The 14,755-nt window shown below is 32.5% G+C and overlaps 1 protein-coding gene across 15 annotated transcripts in view; it reads left to right on the top strand.

Annotated features, from left to right (window-relative positions):
* The window catches only part of DYNC1I2 (dynein cytoplasmic 1 intermediate chain 2), a 59,345-nt gene that overhangs the window by 26,594 nt on the left and 17,996 nt on the right, over positions 1-14,755 (top strand). For all 15 annotated transcript variants that reach the window (XM_072811187.1, XM_072811175.1, XM_072811189.1 and 12 more), the window contains 8 exons: positions 9,964-10,059; positions 10,271-10,433; positions 10,553-10,652; positions 11,146-11,271; positions 12,151-12,297; positions 12,665-12,778; positions 13,095-13,228; positions 14,524-14,668. In XM_072811187.1, the coding sequence (XP_072667288.1) occupies positions 9,964-10,059; positions 10,271-10,433; positions 10,553-10,652; positions 11,146-11,271; positions 12,151-12,297; positions 12,665-12,778; positions 13,095-13,228; positions 14,524-14,668 (1,025 nt within the window). The remainder of the gene's footprint in view (positions 1-9,963; positions 10,060-10,270; positions 10,434-10,552; positions 10,653-11,145; positions 11,272-12,150; positions 12,298-12,664; positions 12,779-13,094; positions 13,229-14,523; positions 14,669-14,755) is intronic.

The following is a 14,755-nucleotide window of genomic DNA, read 5'->3' as shown; positions in this document are numbered from 1 at the left end:
TTTCTGGAAAATAGTATTTTATTAATATATTAATTCAAGTATTTTAATGTGTATCTTTCTGGAGCTACATTATTGTATATGTTAACTGAAAAAAAAAAAAAAAAAAAACCAAGCAAAATAGCCAAAATGAAGGCACAAAGACTCATTTAAAAAGTATAATAGGCTGGTTTTCTTCATCTAATAGTTTGGAAATTTATTTTTAGTTATTCCATCATACTTACGAAATGCATTTTGGATTACTTGAAGTATAAAGTGTTCTGAAACTATTTTGGGTAATACCTATTATAATCAGTTTAAGTGAAGAGTTCCTATTTTTTTAAATAAAATTTTTCAATTATTAAGGTATTATATTATTGAGAATTCAGAAAATACAGAGAATGAAACTAGTATACTATCTTCCATCATATACAAAAGTAAATTCAAAACGGATTAAAGATTTTAATGTAAGACCTGAAGCCATAAAACTCCTGGAAGAAAACCTAAGCAATAAGCTCTTTGATATCAGTCTTAGCCATATGTACTTTTTTAGAACAGTTCTCTTAGGCAAGGGCACCAAAAACTAAAGTAAACAAATGGGGTTACATTAAACTAAAAAGCTTTTGCAAAACCATCAACCAAATAAAAAGGCAACCTAATGAATGGGAGAAGAAATTGGCAAATCATACACCCAAGAAGGGGTTAATATCCAAAATGTATAAAGAACTTAGACATATAAAAATATTTTTTTAAATGGACACAGGAATTGAATAGACATCTTTCCAAAGAAGACCTACAGATGGCCAACAGACACTTGAAAAGATGTTCAATATCACTAGTCATCAGGGAAATGCAAATCAAAGCTACAGTGAGATATTACCTCATACCTATCAGATTGGGTAGTATCAAAAAGACAAAAAATAACAAGAGCTGGTAAAAATGTAGAGAAAGGGGAAATCTTGTACACTGTTGTGAATGTAGAGAAAAGGGAAATCTTGTACACCAACAGTGTACAAGAGTATGGAGTTTCCTCAAAAAATTAAAAATGGAATCACCATACAGTCCAGCCATTCCACTTCAGGGTATTTATCTGAAGAAAACAAAAACACCAATTTGAAGAGAGACATATATATATGTATGTATATATATATAATACATATATAAAAATATATATATATGTGTATACAGATGTATGTGTATATATGTATGTATATATGTATGTATATGTATTTGTTCATTGCAGCATTATTTACAATAGCTGAAGATATAGAAGTAGCCTAAGTATCCATCAAAAGATAAATGGGTAAAGAAGATGGAATATTCCTTAGCCATAAAAAGTGAAAATTTGCCATTTGTGAAAACATGGATGGCTCTGGAGGGTATTACACTAAGTGATAACTCAAACAGAGAAAGACAAATACTGTATGTTTTCACCTGTATGTGAAGTCTTAAAAAAAAACACCAAGAAAACCCAATCAGAACAGACACAGGATTCACAGATACAGGAAACAAACTGTTGGTTGTTACCAGAGAAGGGGCAGACATTGGGGGTGGGTAAAATAGGTGAAGGGGATTAAGAGGTAGACTTCCAGTTATAAAGTCAGTCAGTCATGGGAGATATAACGTACAGCATAGGGAATATACTCAATAATATTATAATAACTTTATATGGTGACAGATGATAACTAGACTTACTGTTGGGGTCATTTTGTGGCATAAAAAATACCAAATTGCTATGAGTATACCTGAAACTAATAGGATATTTGTGACAGTTATACTTTAAAAAAATTACAGAAAGGATATAAAGAGGAAATTATTCCATTGTGTAATAATTACTGTTAATATTCTGTTTCCAGTTTTCAGTGATATATTTTTTCAAAAATTGTCTATATATACATATATAAGTTATATACATATATGATTTTATATCCATTTTGAAATTTGCATTTTTAATTGCTTATTTTTGTATGTGTGTAAATTTTGAAATGTTAACATGTAACTTATGGCCATTGAACTAATATGAATATATAACTATATAAGACTGGCATTTTTCAAAAATTCTTTTTCCTATTTTTATTTTGCAAGTAATTAAAAATTTGAAAGATCATGATATGTTAGATAAGCTGATGATCCAGAAGCACAAGATAAACTGTATTCTTTTCAGTTTTAAATTCTTTGGGGCAAGGCTTTTAGCATTACCAAACTTCAGCTTCTTTGCCAGATTTGCTGTAAGTAGAGAGACTGTTTCTTCTTCATTACTGTAATGCCTGCTCTTAGTAGTGCCTGGCATGTAGTAAGAACATAGTACTTGGAAAAAAAAAAAAAAAGAACATAGTACTTGGTGAAGGAATTAATTACTTTTACCTACTCAGGAGAATTATTTTGCTTACTTGTGTTATTTATTTTCATGCATTTACTCTAGAAGTAACTACTGGGAAATAGGTTATTTTCAAGTGTTAATGCTACAGTATAATTACTGATGAAATTGGGTGAAAAGTATGATTTGTCTCAGTTCTTGGTTTTAATATGAATATATCATATTCTAATCTTTATTTCTCTTAGATCCATAAGTGAAACCATTATGGATTCTCCTTAAAGCCTCCTTGAATTCCATGGTGACAAACTGTGTAGCTACAAATATGTTCTCATTTTGTGTCCTATGTATCCCTCTGAATGCTATGAACAAAATTGAATCTGTTAACATCTTTCAGATATATTATTTTAGCTATTTGTAATGGTTCTTCAAACTTCATGTTTAAATTAATAGCTGAGGATTTTAACTGCAAAGAGTGCTCACATATCAGGTAGAGTGTGAAGCACTTTACATTATCTCTAATCCTCTCACCAAAACCATGAGTTAAATATTTGTTCTATATACACATGAAGAAGGTAAAACTGAAGGAGATACTTTATCAAGGGACACATAGCTAGTAGCTAAGATTCTAACCAAGTCTGATTTTAAGATGTGCTTTCTCTCTCATGCTACCATTGAAGCAACACGTTCATGCTTTTATGGTGGTAACACATGATAAAAAATTCAATTTATAGTGTAATACAATACAGGCAGGGATACAGATGTATAACTGAAACAATAGTTTTATTAAGTAGCACCTCCTCTTCTCTTGTTATATTTCATTTTTTAAATGAAAAATGACCATAATGTGCTAAATTTATTGGTTGAGTTAGACCTGTAGTTTGAAAAACATTTCATTAAAGGATAGCATGGTTTAGTTTACTTATTTATTGGTATATCTGCATCAGGAAAATATTTTATGGTAATAATTGCCTAAGAGTTATGAATAAACAGCTTTGATCTTTCATTGTGCTAAATATAATTTTTATTATCTTTACTTATCAGAGGTGAAAGTAAGAAGATAAGTGAACTCAACCCAGTTTCTGATGAGTATGTCTGTGTCAGTACCACTACCTATAAATTTTTCCTGTGGACTAGACTTAGATATTTTTTAAAGGTCCATGTTTATTCATTTGCAACCTAACAAGTATTTATGATTCTATAATTTTATTGAGTATACCCTATATATGAAGGGACTATGTCATCTTTTGTTTTTTTTGTGGTTTTTTTTTTTTAGTTTCAGGTTGAATTATATAAGTGAAGGAGAATAATAAATTTATCCTGAAACCATGGGGCCATCCCCAGTTATAAAAATGAGATCATTTCCTTCCTATATATAATAATTATTTTCATGTCTAGGGCTCTTACCATTAAGTTTCTTTTCCCAATTTGTGGAAGTTTTAGGAAGAGGGAAAGAAAAAACCCTGAAATTAAGGTTTTATAATGAAAACACTTTGTGCTTAACTGTACTTGTACTTATCCATTGCTTTAATATAGTGGTTCTCAAACTTAGCCTGGTTGGTTTCCATTTAAGAATTATGTAACAAATTCCAAAACTCACCATGAGGCAAAATTGCTGAAATTATAATTTGAGTGTAGCAGACAGTAAATTAAACTTGGGTAGGCAGTGTAATCAGTGCAGGAGTAATATGAGTTACTAAATTGAAGATAAAAATTGGCCTTAGGCTTAACTCTTTCTACCATTTTTTTAAAATGGCTGAATCTCTTCTTTTAAAAAGCAGTGTTTTTTTTCTTTGTTTTTTTTGTTTGTTTGTTTTTTGTTTTTTGTTTTTGTTTTTGAAGCAGTGGTTTTTATTCTGCCTTGTTTTTCTTTTTCACCATTCTAGCCATCTTCTTGCTTTCAAGTTTACTCTTTAAGTTGGTAGTACTGTTTCTGAACTGAGATGCTTTGCTGTCTTAAAGCACCTACTGTGAATGAAATTGACTAGGAACATGTGACCTTAGTCAATTTCACTCTCTGCAGGTAAAAAGCATCTCATGGTGCCCACAGATATACTCCTGGAAAAGTTACTTTATTCCCTTACCTTTTTAAAGTCTTTAACTCTTTTGAAAATGGCTTTATTTTTTAAATCTACCTTTTTAGTATGGATTTTTTGCTGCTATTTTTATTTTATTTTTTTTTTAATTTTTATTTATTTATGATAGTCACACAGAGAGAGAGAGAGAGGCAGAGACACAGGCAGAAGGAGAAGCAGGCTCCATGCACCGGGAGCCCGACGTGGGATTCGATCCCGGGTCTCCAGGATCGCGCCCTGGGCCAAAGGCAGGCGCTAAACCGCTGCGCCACCCAGGGTTCCCCTTTGCTGCTATTTTTAGATAGATTTTTAAAGAGGAAGAAATCCTATGTTATCTAATATTATCAGTTTATTGACACTTGAGGAAACTGAGGCCTGAGGAAGTTAATTGATGAGCTGCTGGTCACAATGTGAGTGAATATAGGGCTACAACCAGAACCTGACTTTTGATTTCCAATGAAGTGCAATTCTTATAATATTCCAATTTCTTATCTGTGTGGAGTTTTACAGTTACTTTTGGTATTGGTTTAGTAGCCAGATATTTTTCCTTAGGAACATGTTGATTAGTATTTGTAATGTATAGAAAAGTATTATATGTAAATAGCTTTGAATTTTTTATTGCATAATCTTAACATCTATCAGTAATCCATGCTTCCCAGGCAGACTAAATTTGTGGAACCCTTGGTTAATATTACTTTTAAAAATTGTGGAATAAATAAAGCATATAGTAAATTAGTTTTAACCCTTAGAGAATCTGTGAGAATATAAATATAATTGAAAATTAAAACATTTGTTCTTAAAGACTTGTAATCAGCATATCTGAAATTATAGCCTCAGAAAAAATGTAATATTTATGAGATCATAGATATCAGGATCTATGTCAATGATGCCAATATTGCCAAAAATCTGAATTTTGTAAAAAAAAGACCATGTAGAAAACCAGATCGTGTTAAAGTAAATGGTATAATTGAAATTTTACTTCTTTTTTGTTTTTCCCCCAAGTTAACATTAGATCTGTATTCAAAATATTTCCTGATGAAACAGACTGCTATATATTTTCCCTTGTTGAGGATCTAAATTATTAAGGAAATCCAAGAGATCTTGTATATCAGTCTAGATATTTAAAAAAATAAAAAAAATGGATGCCATTGATCCATTCATGAATCTTTGTCCCAATATAAGGTTCTCTTAATATTGATTTTATTTTATTTTAAATTTTTTTCTTTATTCATTATTCATTTTTATTTATTCATTATTTATTCACAGAGAGAGAGAGAGGGAGAGACACAGGCAGAGGGAGAAGCGGGCTCCATGCAGGGAGCCCGACGTGGGACTCGATCCTGGGTCTCCAGGACCAGGCCCTGGGCTGAAGGCGGTACTAAACCGCTGAGCCACCCGGGCTGCCCTTAATATTGATTTTAAAGAGTAAGGTGTAAGTAGGTGAAATTAGGGACAACTGGATTGAAATGGAATGATTCAAAATGATGTTGATCTAGAAAAGAAAGGATTATTTTTAAAGTATAACAGAAAACTGATCATATCTGACCTATATTTTAAAACTAATGATTAAAACATTTCCTTCTAATCTCATTTTATGATTTTTTGAAATTATTCATAAGTTGAGTTTTAAAAAATTAAATCATTTTTATATGCAGCAAATTTTCTGATTTTTATTTTTTTATTTTTATTTAATTTTCTGATTTTTAGAACTTAGTGGCAATTTCCTTTATACCATAAATAATTAGACCACTTTGTAAATTAGGAATACTCCCTAGCACATTAAACTATCTTAAAATAGGGCACATCAATATTAATGAAACTACGTAATTTATAGACAACAAACATTTTCTAAACAACATTAATGGACTAATGATAGGACTTGTTTTTTACTTATAATAAGAATTAATTATGATAAGTGATAGATTTAAAAGTATCACTGTTTAGTGAGGATTTACTAGGATGTTGCATATTACCTGTTAAATGTGTTGTAACATTTTAAAATAATTCAAAGTGTACTTTGTGGCTTATTCTTAGCTTAAATGTCTCTTAAGTAGAATGTGACATATAGATGAGAAAACTTGCTCTGAAGACTCCTTCCTTCAGTTTAACAAAAGCCACCCATTTTACAGATGATTTAACTTTGATTAACCTACTCCATTGTAACAGATTATTCCGACAACGGGAATTTCATTCTTCGGTGTTATTTCTAGGTGCAGCTTAATTTACAGAACAGCTTTTCTTTCCATCTCACCAAAATACATCACAATTTTGATGTTAACTCAAAGTAAAAATTCACTGGTTCATTAAACCTAGTCTTAGCATTCATTGACAAGAGATTTGTCATTTTAAAAGTAACTGCTACTTTTATGCATTCTTTACTGCTCAGTTTATAACCTTGGATTCCCTGTCAGAGAAAGCATGGAGTTAACCACTTAGCATATTGCAATGAATATTCATCAATAAATTGATGTGACATGGCAGTCCCATTTTCAGTCTTCTTCCTCTGCTGCATTCTTTTCCTGTTTTAAATACATTATAGTTTATCATGTAATAAGGACTAGCATAGAAAATCTTCAGAATTATGATGTGTTTTTTTTTATCATGTCAATAGTCCTTTAGTACCCATCATATTAGTTTTTAAAAAGAGAAGTGTATTTTGTTCAGAGGAACATTCTCTAATCTGAGGAAGATTCTCTAATCTGATATGAGGAACAGTCTCTAATCTGAGGAACATTCTCTAATCAGAGGAACATTCTCCAATCTGATATTACCGATGGACATTTTTGTCAAATATCTGAGATATATACATAGATAATTGTTTAAGACCAACTTTATAATAACAATGTTTTGTACTTTTTAAGATTAGGTAATTTGATTTTTGTTCCTTGAAATTTTATTTAGCTTAATCTTTTGACCTGTCATAGTTTTTAAATCAGTTTTTTTATCCATCTAGAAAGAGAAGTATGTACATTAAAACAAAATACTGAAAACATGTATCTAAATAGTTGGTAACTCATTCAGCTGCAACTAAACTAATCTATATGGGCAAATAGGCATAGCAAATGCCATGTGAGAGGTAAGATCACTGTCTCTAACATACTTCATCTACATTTTAAATTTTAGAAGGAAAAGATGGTCTATAAACAAGATCTTTTCTGTTAAATATGTAGATTATGAGGTCACTTAGCACTAAAGTACTGACCATATGCATTATGACAGGAATTTGACACCTGTCATTGGAAATAGTACTTAGAAGCTGTATAATGCGACAAAGTTGAGGGAGGAAAATACAATGTGGATAGGAGGCTGTAATTTATAATTCACAGTGCTCAAGAATGACCTGTCCAGCGTGTCTCAGAATCCCTCTCCTGGATTTTAGGATTTGCTTACAGTGAACCCTGCTAGTAAACAAAGTTGATTAGGATAACTGATAGCAGAAAAATGAAAAAATATATCTATTCTCAGACTTAATTTTTAATTGAAGTAAATATATCATTATTCTAAAAGTCAACTCCCAAGTTAAATGTAATTAAACTATTTTATTACATTACACCTACAGGTGACTTTATGGTAGAATTTCATCATGTTTGAGCAATACAGTATAGAATTGTCACCAGTTATACTGTTTTCAGATTAATAATCTGTTGTATATGAGAATTCATCTAAAAAGGAGTTCTGTCTTTCTCTTTCTCTGTGTGATTATTTTGCCCAAAAAAAGCTTTCATTTTTTTTAAGTAGCAGAAAAGCTGTAATTGGCATGCTTTGTAAGGAAGTGTCAATGTGCAAGAGAGTGGCGATCACTAAGAATTCTTTTACGTGTTCTTTCCCCTTTGCACCACCGCCTCCTCAGCGGGGTCACTGAGATCACTAGCTTTTCTTGAAATGGCCATTTTCACTGGCAGGTGCATTATACCCTGTATTTTCAGATTGTTTTTCCATTCTGAATGTTTGGCAGGTTGATTGCTCTGGCTGCATTGACGGAGAAAGGGCTGACAAATGCGGTTGGGCTGGCTGAAAAGACAGTGATTACTGTTTTCCTTTGTGGCTGATTGAGGCCCTTGAAAGGAAAAATTTTAACCTTCACCATTTGGTTCAAAAGTATGAGCATATATTGAAATCATTCGTGCCATTTATCCTAGTTCTGTAAACTTGTCAGAACGTAAAAATCGCTCAATTTCAAGTAATGTAGGATTGGCATACGTCATTATCATTTTGATTAAGTTGGAGGTTGTATCATTGTGTGCATTATACAGTGTCATTTAAAGCTTTCTTTCCTACAGGTACAGTTATATTTTTATTGCTTATACTATAGATTTAGAAAGATTTTCATAGCTCTCCAAACCTAACACTATGTGTGTGGTTTGGCAGCTGGTGTGGCCTACAAGCTGCATTTTGTTTGCAGGGTAAAGGCTTATCTGTAGGCCTCCTGGAGTGTGGGTAATTGCACAGGCTCACCATTGGGGAGAGACAGGATTGGAAGCAGCCAAGCGGAAGAATGTTGTGCCATCCCTTTGCCACCTTGTAGCAGAAAGACACAATCCCAGCAGTGCCATCTGGTTGTTGCTATCTAGTCAGCTGGTCTGGCTGCTGGGACCATGACTTGGCAGCTGGTTCCCATCCTTGACCATTCTTTTGTGTACAGAGCATGTATGTGTGCTTTAGATAATTTTGAACATGGGTCGGGGAAATGACTATAAATAACAAGTCTCCTTATTGAATAGGCCCTCATTACTTAAGATGCACTCTGCTACAGACGCCTGCTGCCATTCCCTTATAGACAAATGACACATCTGTTTAGGCAATGAAAATAAGCATTTTCTACATAAAATCTGAGAAGGTATGCAGAGTTATATGTTCTATAACATTTTAAAGTAAGTCATTTTAAGTTAGTTCTTGATTTGGGGAGATTTTGTAATAAAGTCTTATAAACATTCTATGTTACCTCAATATATATTTTTGTTCAAGTTAAGAAAACATTATTTTAAGTGCTTATTGCCACATCATGCAATGGTAGATAATGAGACTTGCATTTAAAATGACAGAATAGAAAATGTGGTCTCATAGCTATTATCTTTAAAATCTGCCTCTCAAATAGCAACCTGAGAGTTAATGTAAGCCGTCTTTATGCCATACGAAGACCCATTAGACACTGATGGTTTCAGATCACAAGTAAGCAGCTAGCTCTGTAGGCTATTTTAGACATTTGATTTTCTTCGTTCTACAGCATTAATGTGTCAGCATGCTACATAAAACTATGCAGGAGTTGCATGTTGTTCTGTCTGGAATGATAAATGCTTGCAAGCTTTTAGAGATTTCCATGAAGAATTTATCCTAATTGCTAATATATCTTATTTCAGTTTATGTAGTTACAAAATTTGGAATGACTATTAGAGGTACCACATAGGTATCTATAAACCCCAAGAAGTTCCACTTTCTTTTAAAATTGCATTGATGAAATTCATACTATTTTTACTTGTTCTGTCTTACAGTGGTTTACTTCTGCATTTATGTAAAGTTAGTTGTGATACCTTCTGAACTGTTGCTCAAAAGTTCATTGGTTTCATAAAAATAATTTTTGTGTTATTCTGTTTTTTTCAGATGAAGAGGAAGAAGATGATGTAGTGACTCCTAAACCACCCATTGAACCTGAAGAAGAAAAAACTTTAAAGAAAGATGAAGAAAATGATAGTAAAGGTATCTGAAAGAATTTAACTTTAAAAAAAAATTTAAGGTTTATAAAAAAAAAATTACTATTTTTGTGTTAAGGTAGAATAAAATACTCCAAACCAAAGAGGTGAATCTGATTGAAAAAAAATATGTGGCATTCATTGATCCAAACTGTGATAGTGAGTTGACATGATTTGATCGACATAAATTAGACTTCAGGAAAACATTTGTTTTCCAGCTCCCCCTCATGAACTGACTGAAGAAGAAAAGCAACAAATCTTACACTCGGAGGAATTTTTAAGTTTCTTTGACCATTCTACAAGAATTGTAGAAAGAGCACTTTCTGAACAGATTAACATCTTCTTTGACTACAGTGGAAGAGATTTGGAAGACAAAGAGGGGTAATGTTTAATTGCTAAAATTATGGCTTCAGCAATGTTACTTTAAAATTACTTAGATTACTTTCAGATCAAGAGAAGTTATAACATCATCTTTTTTTGGATTTGGTCTTATTCTATAGAGAGATTCAAGCAGGTGCTAAACTGTCACTAAATCGACAATTTTTTGATGAACGTTGGTCAAAGCATCGTGTTGTTAGTTGCTTGGATTGGTCATCTCAGGTAAGTTGTAACAAAATTGGTTATTCGCTTTTTAATTAAAATTATTTATAGGCACTTTGAATTATGGAAACCTTGTATATTAAATCAGTATATATCATTTAAAGTAATAATGGATGATGGTTCTAATGTTACTGTATTCATTTTATCTTGTATACTTTGGAAGAAAGGATTGGAAACATTATTTAATTTAAAATTCAAGATTGAATTTATGTCACAACCCAGGTTTACTAATGTCAGTTGTTCACCAAATCTTTTGGTTAAAATTGCAACGTGTTTTCATAAAATGTTTTAATATTAAAACATTTTAAATAATGATAGTTTTTATTTAGAGTTGTACTAACATTCCAGTAATTGCAACTCTCAATATACTTTTCCTGAGGAAATGTTAGGTATTTGTATTTTCAAAATAATTTTGATAAAAACAGTTGAGTAACTAAGAATATGAAATGGTTCATGCATAGCATTTTTTCCCCCACTTGATTCTTGTGAGCAGTATCCAGAGCTACTCGTAGCTTCCTATAATAACAATGAAGATGCTCCTCATGAGCCTGATGGTGTGGCCCTTGTATGGAATATGAAATACAAAAAAACTACCCCAGAATATGTGTTTCACTGCCAGGTAAGATGGTCTTTTAACAGTCTTCCCTAAGTTTAAGAAGTCATTAATGAATTTAGACAAGTGCCTTTTTTCTTTTCTTGTCAACATAATGATTTCATTGGATTGGCATTTACTAAACCACTTCATGTTTGCAAACAGATGTTAACAGAAAACTGAAGACTTCTCAGTTCAACATGATCTGCCTTTTTTAGCTTTTCTGACATCTCTTATGTTTAATCACACCTAAAGTTCTTTGCAGTTGTGATTTTCTGTTATTGTGATTGATTATATAAAAGGAATCTTTTATAAAATGCCTTTTCTACAGGGACTTTCTCATGAACTTATTTGCTGAATATACAATTAGACGGTTGGCCCACTGAATTACTTATACATGGCCTGAGGAGTTGGAACTAGATAGTTTTAAATAGAAACATATGTATGAAGTAGGAAACAGATGCTGATTTTTAAAGTGGGTTTAGTGTAAGGTTAAAATTTGCAAGCCTATTCTGGTTGCATAAGTTATAATCTTTTAATAATCATAATTCTGAAAAAATGCTTAACTGAATCAAAACTAGCTTATTCTCTGTTGTCAGATTACTGTTAGAGCCAGTTGTCTTTTGATTTAATACTGTAATCAAATTGAAATAATTTTTGCTTTCTTTATAAATTGAATACATTTTACATAAACAATCACTACATTTGACTTTTAAGCCAAAACTATTCTAATGGTATATTTTTCTATTCTGAAATAAAATGAAATTTTTAAACAAAGTCATTTACTTCTTTTTATAACCTTTAAACTCTTACAATAAAAGGGGAAATGCTTGTATATAGATTTATTTTTATAACTTCTCGGGCTTCTTCCATTTGAACCTTAAGTATAAAAATCTTTATTTGCAGTCTGCTGTGATGTCTGCTACATTTGCAAAATTTCATCCAAATCTGGTTGTTGGTGGTACATATTCAGGCCAAATTGTGCTGTGGGATAACCGTAGCAATAAAAGAACTCCAGTGCAGAGAACTCCGCTGTCAGCTGCTGCACACACAGTAAGTAAAGAGGTTATTTCCATTAGACTTCTGCGCTGCTTCACCATTAAATACTTAGTAGTGTCCATCAGAGTAGTCTCAGAATGTGTTTCCTTTGATGTATGAATTCCTCATCAGCCTCTAAGAATGAAGGCCTTTTTTTTTTTTTTTTTGTATTTTTGGAAATCTGTTTTATTTAAAACTCATCTATCTTCTGAGACAACCTTTTATTAATCAACAAAATAGCATCAAACTTCACATTAAAAATATCATCAAGATATGAAACTGTTTTAATGTGAAACAGAATACCTGTGATTATGGTGTACAAATGGTTCCATTTTTTGGTAAAATAACCCAAGAAAACTTCTTTTAACATCTCTTTCTTTAGCATCCTGTATATTGTGTAAATGTTGTTGGAACACAAAATGCTCACAATTTGATTAGCATATCTACTGATGGAAAAATTTGTTCATGGAGTCTGGACATGCTTTCCCATCCACAGGTAGGTTAAACTTGGAAAACTGAACTTTTAAATCAAGTGTTATTTTTAAAGTCTATGTAATTCCCAGCTTATATTTTTCATAAATGTTTTATAATCGTATTTTAATTAATAACAGTTTATAAGCCAAAACGTGTATTAGATATAGTTTATTGTGTATATACTTTATTTTCAAACCTGCTTCATTTAATGAAAGTAAATTTGTATAAGTATTATATAATAAAAGAATTGTTCATAAACCAATTAAAATTAGAAATGTTTCTTAGAAAATTAAAAGTTGCAAGCTTGTAAATAATTTCCTCAATTTTTTTCTACGTAGGATAGCATGGAATTGGTTCATAAACAGTCAAAGGCAGTAGCTGTGACATCTATGTCCTTCCCTGTTGGAGATGTCAACAACTTTGTTGTTGGGAGTGAGGAAGGTTCTGTGTACACAGCATGCCGCCATGGCAGGTAAATCTAAACTGGAATTTGCAATTATTTAAATTTCTCCTTTTAATAATCTCATTAAAACAAATGCCCCTTGTTTAAGTAGAAATTTGTCATAGAGCCACTCATTATTTTTGACAAATTGTATTTGAGTTCAGGTATATAAAATTAAAACTTAAATACTTTTTAAAGCAAAAGATTATTTGGGTCATGATATGTTCTGGATCTTAAGTGTGGTGTGTTGTGGTTTTGTGTGTGTGCATGTACACACAGAAGTTAGTGGTAGGAAGTAGCTTTCAGCAATTGCAGATACAATATGCACATGCCACATACTGACCCGTAAAGTTGTAAATAAGATTTTCAGCCTGATTTTCCATTTTGATTTATTTGAACCTTGAGCTTTAGTTCATCTTCCTGATAATTGTGTAGTAATGTCACGTACACATTTTAAATTGACTAGTATTTCTCCTGCTGTTCAGTCTGTTTTGAAATTGTCTAGCTGTACCTTACCAATTGTTTCCTTAAAAAAAAAACTGGAGGGTCCAGATTTCATCTCAAATACAAATCAGCTTCAAAGCTTTTTTTTTTTTTTTTAAGATTTTATTTATTTATTCATGAGAGACAGAGAGAGAGAGAGAGAGAGAGAGAGAGGCAGAGACACAGGCAGAGGGAGAAGCAGGCTCCATGCAGGGAGCCTGATGTGGGACTCGATCCTGGGACTCTAGGATCACGCCCTGGGCCAAAGGCAGATGCTCAACCGCTGAGCCATCCAGGGATCCCCAAAGCTTTTGATATAAAAGTAGTAGCCTGGATTTTCTCTCTTGCATATAGTCTCTCTTCGTCTCTGTTCCATCATCTCAGATAATTGGACTTGTGAGTTTTGTTGCCAACAGCATGTTTATGGTTCAAAATGTACTTAATGCTTTAGTAGTGTTACCAAGTCTGGATTGAGTAACACTCAACATAAGTTACTCTGAGGCAGCCTGGGTGGCTCAGCGGTTTAGTGCTACCTTTAGCCCAGGGTGTGATCCTGGAGACATGGGATCAAGTCCCACGTTGGGCTCCCTACATGGAGCCTGCTTCTCCCTCTGCCTGTGTCTCTGCCTCTCTCTCTCTCTCTCTCTCTCTCTCCCCCTGTATCTCTCATGAATAAATAAATAAACTCTTAAAAAAAAAACATAAGTTACTCTGATGTGTTCTAAGCAGAGTTAGGTTTGTTGAAATTCTGTCAAAATGTGATATATAATCCTTAATAAAATGTATTTGTAAGCAGTCCACTTCCAAGAGATTTCCCTAATATTTTCACTTTTATGAAATAGCAAAGCTGGAATCAGTGAGATGTTTGAGGGACATCAAGGACCAATCACTGGTATCCATTGTCATGCAGCTGTTGGAGCAGTGGACTTCTCACATCTTTTTGTCACTTCATCATTTGACTGGACAGTAAAACTTTGGACAACGAAGGTATCTAAAAACAGATGTTTGCTCATTTCCTTGGGTTTCTGACACAAGGTGGTGCTCTAATTCTGCATGGAAAAGATGAAAAGCTTT

This window comes from Canis lupus, chromosome 34 (genome assembly GCF_048164855.1).
Source record: "Canis lupus baileyi chromosome 34, mCanLup2.hap1, whole genome shotgun sequence".
Classification (NCBI taxonomy): domain Eukaryota; kingdom Metazoa; phylum Chordata; class Mammalia; order Carnivora; family Canidae; genus Canis; species Canis lupus.
Note: the sequence above shows the minus strand (reverse complement) of the source record. Positions and strands in the feature narration are given on the sequence as shown.